The 8847-nt window shown below is 47.9% G+C and overlaps 1 protein-coding gene across 3 annotated transcripts in view; it reads right to left on the reverse strand.

The window, feature by feature from the left end:
• Window positions 1–979: 979 nt before the first annotated feature.
• The window catches only part of Apod (apolipoprotein D), a 20536-nt gene continuing 12668 nt past the window's right edge, over window positions 980–8847 (reverse strand). For all 3 annotated transcript variants that reach the window (XM_021185363.2, XM_021185362.1, XM_021185361.1), the window contains 2 exons: window positions 5154–5242; window positions 980–1432 (listed from right to left, as the gene is read on the reverse strand). In XM_021185363.2, coding sequence (XP_021041022.1) covers window positions 1197–1432; window positions 5154–5242 — 325 coding nt within the window. In that variant the 3' untranslated portion in view covers window positions 980–1196. The remainder of the gene's footprint in view (window positions 1433–5153; window positions 5243–8847) is intronic.

The raw sequence follows: 8847 nt of genomic DNA on the forward strand, positions 1-8847 counted from the left end.
CAAGCCCTGTACTACATTTTGCCCTGTGGTTTTCAAACTTTTTGAATTGTAAACTGGAAGCTACATTTTGAGGGTTTTTTTTTTTAATTAAATGAAAACCATATAACATAGACTATACAACAGGAACTAAGTGAACTTGTGGGGTGATAAATCTGGGTCTTTGGTTTTAAAAGTCACAAGGGCAGAAAGAACAACACCAGGTGGTCCCTGGCTTGCTACTGGAGCAGAGGCATGGGAGTGCTAAGGCTTGAAGACTGGATACTGGATAACTTGAGCCTGTGTCTTGAAGAGGGTGGGATGTTCTCTGATTTCCCATGATTTCCTATGTTGCTCTGTCTTATTTCTATCGCCAGACTGAGTTGACGCTTGGGGACAAGGAGGGCGGTGGTCAGGGATTCTAGATTTTTTTTTCACTGACTGGAATGCAATTGGACCTCAGTAAATTCTGAGTGAAAGAGAAATTTTGCATCATTAAACAAACAAACAAACAAACAAACAAAAACTGGGGGCGGTGGCGCACGCCTGTAAGTCCCAGCTACTCGGGAGGCTGAGACAGGAGGGTTTCTGAGTTTGAGGCCAGCATGGTCTACAAAGTGAGTTCCCTGACAGCCAGGGCTACAGAGAAACCCTGTCTCGAAAAAACAAAACAAAACAAACAAACAAACAACCTTTGTCTTTTCCTCACAGGATGCCTGCTTTTCCCAGATACTTTCAGGCTGCTCATGCTTCGGCCTTGTTCCTAAGACTTCCCGATGAGAAAGTAAAAGCTTCAAGGAAGCCTCCAGACAGAAATGAAAAACGTCCCAGAATTCCCTCCAGAGCATCTGCGGTGGAGAGGGACCCTGGATCCGAGTCACCAGGATCTGACTTGGCCATCAGCTTTCTCCTACCTTTAAACTACAGCCAAAGGGTTTCCAACCATCTGCCGACCATGACTCTTGCACTATAAACCTAGCTCAGAATCCACAGGAAACACAGCTGATCAGCAAAATGTTTATTATTGGGCTAGCAAGGTGACAGTGTGGGGTCAGGTTGGGTTTGGGCCAACTTTCCATGAGTCCCCTCCCTCCATTGGCTTCTATAGCCTTACTCTCCCTCTAGTGCCTGCCAAGGTTGCTTGGTCCTTAGGAGGCGTGGGGGTGGAGCCAGGGAATGCAAAGCAAAGAAATAGCCTGGTGTGGTTTTTCCCGCCCCCTTTACAGGAAGTCAGGGCAGTTCGCTTGATCTGTTGATGTCATTTTTTCGATGTCGATGTCATTAGAAGTAAGGATATCTTTTAGGTAGGTTATTGTTTCTGGAGGGAGATAAGGATTTCTTCCGAGAATCCAAACAAAATCCACATGGAAGAGCCAGAAGAAGGTGGTGCAGGAGTACACGAGGGCGTAGTTTTCATAATCAGTGGCCAGGATCCAGTAGGGTGCTGGTGGCATCACTGAGAACCAGAAGCAACATCATGAGGAAGGACCAGGGCAAGGGAAGCCTCCTTTCCAGGGCTCTGGGGACCCAATCTCTAAATCGATGCTGAAACGTGTGTGTGTGTGTGTGTGTGTGTGTGTGTGTGTGACACTAAGCACCTCTTCCCCACCCTTCTCCTGCTCCAACTTTCAGGTGGTTGGCTTCCTTAAAAAAAAAAAAAAGTATTATTTGTGCATGCGTAGGCGTGTGCGTGCACACACTGGGCACAGGGACACAAGCCGTGGCATATGTATGGAGGTCAGAGGGCAATATTAGGAGTCCTCTCCAGCTTTAGGTGGGTTCTAGGGTTCAAACTCAGATCCTTCGGCTCGAAGGGCAAGTACTTTATCCACAGAGCCATGTCACCAGCCACCTTTTAATCTTGAGATAGTGCCTCACTCTACAGCTCGGGTTGACCTAGAACTAGCATCTTTCCTGCCCTAGTCTCCTCAGTGTTGGGATTACAGGTCTGCCCCACCGTGTTTGGTATCTAAAAACAACAACAAAACTCCATGCTGATTGTAGTGTGTGTCAATAGCCAAGACCAGTTTTTATGCCCTCCTCTTTAACAGCAATACTGAGAAGGTGCACTGGATGGCTGGTGATTCAGACGGCCTCCTTGGACTAGCTGGGTGAACTAGCGCCAAATTGCACAAAAGCCCTGCTTAGCAAGGAGGGTGGAGAATGCACAGCAATGGGCTGGAGTCCACATTCCTGAACAGCCCAATCGTGTGAAGAAACAGAGGCTGATGTGTTGGAGTGTTTCCTCTTGTGCGGTCTCAGCAAACTACTGAGCTTAGAGAATGAGGTGTGGTAAACCAGATAGTGAGAGCTCACACCTTAATCCCAGCACTCGGGAGGATGAGGCAGGCAGATCTCTATGAGTTCAAAGCCAGCCAAGGCTACACAGAGAAATCCTGTCTTGAGACAAGACCCTCTCCTCAAAGATATGGTTATGGCTTGTAACCTTTTCTTTTTTCTCTTTCTTTACTTTTTTGTTTGTTTGTTTGTTTACTTATGATATGCTTGCCTGCCAGAAAAAGGCATCAGATCCCATTATAGATGGTTACGAGCTACCAGGTGGGTAGGTGCAGGCTGGGAATTGAACTCCAGACCTTGGAAAGAGCAGCCAGTGCTCTTAACCACTGAGCCATCTCTCCAGCCTGGAGGCTATAAGCTTTTCCTACCAAAGGACTCATAAAGGTCCAGTGACCGGCATCTGTAGACTGACGGGGCCTGATTTAAAGAGGTTCTTGAGAGGAAAGATTGAGCCTTTATCCTCTCCATCCGGATTTAAAATCTCTGTGAATTTACTGCCACAGCTAGGGAACAGGGCAAAGGAAATTCACAGTCCAGACATCAAGGATGACACAGCCAGTGGGGGAAGCTGTGTGCAGACCAAAGAAATATGAAACTATGGGTCCACGTGCTCTCATGGTGGTGCCCTCTTAGATTCCAGAGAGCCTGCCCCCTCCACTCAAAAATATTAACGGTTCCTGTTTATATTTGCCAGGAATGCCTGAGGAGTTGTGTGATAAAGCAGGATGGGGGATGTCTAAGTGCCAAGAGTCCAGCTAACTGCGTGAAAACCTGGGTCTAGAGGGCCACCCGCCAAGGTTCTTCCTACCCTTGAGTCTCTTTTTATAAATATGAAAATAGAGGGGTGGGGAGAAGAAGGTGGTCGGAAGCCTGGATAGACAATTGGTGTTGACTTGTCCTTTGGCACTTGGGGTCCTTACATGTCACACACACACATGCACACACCTGCACACATGCACACACCTGCACACACGCACACGAGTGGGGAGATCATCAAGTGTCTACTGTCTGTGAAGTTGGTCACTCTGCATTTGAGTTTTGGGAAAGTGTGTCTCCCACCACCTCGGCAGCATCAAAGGGTCTTAAATCCACCCAGACATAAACATTCCGTCTTTCCCACACATTGTCTGTCTCTCAAGAATAGACTTGCCCGGCGTTTCCTCTTAGCACAGACAACTTCCACGTCTCTCTTTATTGGAAAGTGTCACCCTTGCTGCAGTGCTCATGGAGACTGTGGTGCAAACTCCATTGAGGGACTTAATTCCGTCTTGTACTGGAGGCACCTTCCACCTTTCCCACAATCTCCCAAATATCCTAGAAGGTCCCCCACAACCGTTTAACCTCTCAGTGCTGGTTAATTTTTTGTTTGTTTGTTTAGTTTTTGTTTTTTGTTTTTGTTTTGTTTTTGATAACTTGACACAAGTTAGAGTCATCTTGTAAGGAGAGACCCTCATTTGAGGAACTGCTTCTATCAGATTGGCCTGTGGGGCATTTTCTTGATTAATGATGAATGGAGTGTGCTCAGCCCACCATGGGTGGTGTTACTCCTGGGCAGGTGGTCCTGAGTTGTATCAAAAACACCAAGCTGAATGAGTTACAGGTGGCAAGCCAGTAATCGGTGTCCCTGCATCATCTCAACTTCAGTTCTTGCCCTGGCTTCCCTCAGGGATGGACTATAACCTATAAGCTGAACATCCCTACTCCTCCATAGCAACAGAAAGCAAACTGGAGCACCCTGTGTTCCAGATGAGCCTCTCAGTCCTCAACTTCCTCAGCAAACAGCTCCTGCCTCCAGTCCCAGGGCTCCTAGGGTAGCCTGTGCATGTGATATTCCACATGGTGAAGGTACAGCCTCAGTTGCCATGGAGACCCCAGAATCCAAGGGCTGATAGAAACTAAGGCTCATCACCTTCACTCCTATCCCCACGCCTTCCCCATCCATGCCACAGGGAAAATTCTCCCATGAGAGTTCAGAGAGTCAGGCTCCAATGAGCTCAGCGCCTATCCATCTTACTCAGGTTCTCTGCAATCCAACTTCCTTGATGGTAAAAATGAGGAGTAAAATAAACACACGCAGAGCCCTTGGCACTCCAGGGAGCCTGCCTGGTCTAGCTTCGCAATGCTGGGCAGCTCGTTCACCTGGGGGCATTTGCTCACAGTCACAAGTTCGGGAAAAACAGCTTTATCCTTACAGTGGTCCTTTCTCGGTTTGTAAGTAAGAATTTCCCCTCTGCCCTTCTCTAGGGACTTGACTGGCTGGGGGCGGGGCTGGGGCATAGAAGCAGGGAGCTGTTAGCAGGAAGAAGGATGGTGATTTTTCTTGCAGGCAGTGAGTGACTTTAGTGTCTACCCTATAGCAAGAGAAAACCTCACAGGTCTGAGCTGAATTCTCCGACCTATCTACAGGGCAAACAAAACTATTTTCTCCATAGCCTGTGTATATTCCTAAGGTTGCCCCGACCTCAGAGGGCAGTCAGAGAGCAGCAGAGCCAGGCCTCTGAAGAGCCTCAACTCTTGTCTCTGGCCTGTAAGCTTTCGCATAGGCCAATTGTTCTCTTAACGTCTCATCTTTGGGGGCTCCTGTATCCCAGATTAGGCTCTTGGGTGAGCCTTGTCTGCTGAAATGCTACTAAGTTTTCTGGTTCCTCCCCAACTGTTCACATTGGCTCTCAGCTTGCAAGGACACAGCTGGCTCTATCTCATTGCCCCTCACTGCATCCCTGTGCACCCCAGTGCCTAGCCCAGGGAAGTACACACAGAAGGTGCACAGAGAATTGAACCTTGATGGCAGGACTCAGATGTCTTTGAACACAGGGCTCCTGCTTTCCATCTGTGTGTCTCCCACCCACCGAGGCTTCCTGAAGGAACTGGATACTTACACTTGAAGAACTGGACTTCCAGCTTGGCTGGCTCCGAGACGTTGCTCTGTTTGGCTTCACCCTTAACTTGGTTCATGGTTCCATCCAGACTGCGGTGAGTGGGAAAAAAGAGCAAAGAAACATGGGAAGGAAAGGAAAGGAAAAAAGATATGGAAAAGGAAGAGACAACTAATTAAAAACCAAAGATCAATGAAAGCTTTGTGCCCTGAGAGCTGTGGGCGGCTCTTCAAAGGCCAGCCCGACCTGGTTCTTCCTGCTGTGACTGTCTGAGACTCAGCTGGAGAAAGACCTCGCCAGTGGACCAGAAGCAGCGGTAGCCATAGTGGTAGCGATGCTCAGGGCCCGGGTTCTTTGCTAGACCCTTGCATTACAACACTGTTTTTTGAACTGTTCGCTATTTACTTTTCAGGCATTCCAGACATCTTGCTCCTGTGCTTCAAAGAGAGGGAATAAAGCAGAATGGGAAAATTCACACACACACACACACCCCGACACACACAGAGATACACACACACACACACACACACACAAACAGACACACACACACACACATACATACACACAGACACACACACACACACCCTGCCCCCTCCCCCAAAGTTCATCTCTTTACAGAGAGAGGAAGACAAGGAAACAGAGGAAGGAGGAACTAGGCCACTGGAAACAATGCAGAGCCTCAAGGGCTCTGGAGGCGCTTCCCATCCCCCTGGGTCCCACCTAGGGGCCTGAGTTCTAATCCCACCTCCGTTTTGGATAAGGTCCAGGTGAGGGTGGGAAACTTTGAAGCAGAGCAGGTCAGCACAGAGGCGATGAGGAGACCTGATCACTGACTCAGTCTGGCCGTGAAGAACCACGAATCCTATGACTGGTCTCCCAACACTTAGAGAGATGTTACATGGTAGCCTACAGCAAGGGTGCTGATCTTGGAACTAAGAAAGTTCTCTGACCATTCATGGGGATCTGACCCATTTCAGGCTAACCCACAAAAATCCCATTGTTAGGTCTTAAACCTGGGACAAAAGGCTGAGGTACCTACTTAACATAACAAAGGGAACCGGGTGTCCAGGTTCTCCCAGCATCCCCCAGTCCCTACCTGTTCTAGAGTCCTCCTGGCAGGCATACCCTGCCCCTCACCTTACCCTAAACTTCTCTAGCCCAGCGGAGAAGGGCCCATTCCCCAGCTGCCCTTCCTTATACAATACAGTCATTTTGGTTACCCACCTCTGGTTTCCTTCTATCTCTTCTCCCTTCCCTCCTCACAGGGCTTAGGCTCATATCCACAATGGACTCTCCCACATGTCTCTATGTCTCTGCCTCTGGCTATGGTCTTCCTTTTATCTACAATAAACTTTCTCCTCCACCATATGCAGGAGCAAGTCTCTCTCTCTCTCTCTTCTCATTTATCGATGAACACAGGACAGGCAAAGCCTCAGAGAAGAGGACAGAGAAGGGATGTGCCTAGACATCAGAATATTACTCTTCCAGAGGTGACAAAGGAGCTGCCTGCCCATTGGTCCTCAAGCAGGACAACCATGACACCAAAGTATGTGTGAAGCAGTCGGGTAGGTTAGTGTTGTATGATTGGTGGTGAGGGAGGCGCTAAAATCCAGTTCCTTAGCAGCAGGTAAGGGGGGGGGGTTAGAGAAGGTACTCTCACATTCCTGATTGCATTGTCTGTTTGTTACCACGTAGGGCAGGCACCATGCCCTGTTGTCTCCCTGGAAGATGGTCTGTTTCCATCTGCAAATGGTAACTTAGCAACAAGCTAGGCTCTTCTCCTCAACACTATCATTTGTGTCTTGTTCCAGAATAGTTGTCAAAACACTGGTCTCTGACCATAAATGCACAATGTGTCATGGTGAGATGCATGGGTATTTTCTTTTGGATATTATCTTATTACGTTTAGTGTGTGTGTGTGTGTGTGTGTGTGTGTGTGTGTGTGTGTGTGTGCATGATCCTACCATGTGTGTAGGTCTGAGGCTAACTTCGAGAATCTGCTTGGTGGCAAGCCTATCTACCCACTTAGCCATCTCACCGGTTCCCACCTGTGATTTCAGGTAACAGGAGTTCAGCCATAAAAAGGTCATGTTTAATTAGATGGTTACTAACTTACCAAACACTGTTGTAAGAGCTTTTACCTCACTCGATGCACAGACAGCCTCAGGGATGTTAGTTCTATTGCTACTGGCTACAGAACACCCTAGCTAACCGTAGAGCTCATTCTAATATCTGGTGAAACCAGGCAACCAAGCACCAAAAGCCTGATTTCTTCTCTCTTCCAACGCTAGGCCAGATGGCTTGGGTCCTACATTCTCGAGCACAGGCTAAGAGAATTCCCGGTCTCATTTCCCCTGATGTGACATAATAGATTTGGGATCTAATGGGACATAATATTTCACTGAAAACCAGTCATTACTGCAAGGTGTTGGTGGCGCACACCTTTAGTCTCAGAACTCAGGAGGCAGAGGCAAGTGGATCTCTGAGTTCAAGGCCAGCCTGGTCTCCAAAGGGAGTCCCAGTTCAGCCAGGGCTACATGGAGGAATGAAATAAAATAAAAATAAAGAAAAGAAGCCATTAGCAATCTCCTGCCTGCTATGATCTGGATAAATGTTCCCCAAAAGACATGGTAAATGTTTGGTTCCCAAGGTGGTGCTGTTATGGTCCACAGGAGATGAGAGAGGCTTGTAGGTCACTGGGCGTGAGTCTTCAGAGAGGATTGCGGGAGCCTATTCTCTTCCTGTTTCTCTTTTCCCCCTACCTGCCACCTTCACCAGAGGCTCAGGGAATAAGGACCTCTGATTTCAGATAGGAACTTCCTGACCTTAGGTCCGAATGAATCTTTTCTCTGGATTCCATTGTGGGGAGAGACAATGGAGTAATACAAGGCTTGTCAAATTCCTGAGAGACTCCTGGCAAAGGCATTTCCATTCCCGGTCAGCCCTTCCTGCAGCCCTTCCTTCCCTGGGGCTCCAGAAGAAGCAGATGTATTCTGGGGGTCAGCTTTGGGCTCTGGCCCACAGGGGAGTTGGTGGATGGTTCGAAGGCACCCAGCACCTCTGTGAACCTAGCAAACTGAGCACTGAGTGCAGTTGCTTTCTTGGAGTTGAGTATCTGTCCTTAGATCTTGCAGAGAACAGAAAGAACAGCCCTTCATCCCCAGCCCCTTTTCCCTTGTCTCCTCACTTCCCCTCTCCTGGGTTCAAATCTAGGCTTCATCCTGTATCAGTTATACGGCCCTTGAACAAGCTGCTTAACTTCTTTGTCCATACCAATGTTTTCTCGCCCCTGAGGTTTATAATAGTATCTACTTTTGCTACATCATGGGGATTAGGTAAATACATTTTACCTAATACAAGTACAGGGGCCCAAGTACAGGGTTAGCGAGTGCCTTGCATATAGGAAATACTTAGATGCAGTTGTTGGTGCTGCAAGCTTTGTTGGTAGAGGCTAAGCAAGTAGACTCGTCCTGAGTCTCTTTATGTCTGTTCTCCAGAGTGTAAAGATATGGATCGACTGCCAATGTACCTAGTGACAGAAGTGCGAACTTCTAAAAGAGATCCTGTTGACATAAGCTAGAGAGTACATGTATCTGTTCGGTTACCTGATGCTTTTTTAGGAAGAAGAAGAAGAAGAAGAAGAAGAAGAAGAAGAAGAAGAAGAAGAAGAAGAAGAAGAAGAAGAAGAAGAAGAAGA

Source organism: Mus caroli, chromosome 16, assembly GCF_900094665.2.
Source record: "Mus caroli chromosome 16, CAROLI_EIJ_v1.1, whole genome shotgun sequence".
NCBI lineage: Eukaryota > Metazoa > Chordata > Mammalia > Rodentia > Muridae > Mus > Mus caroli.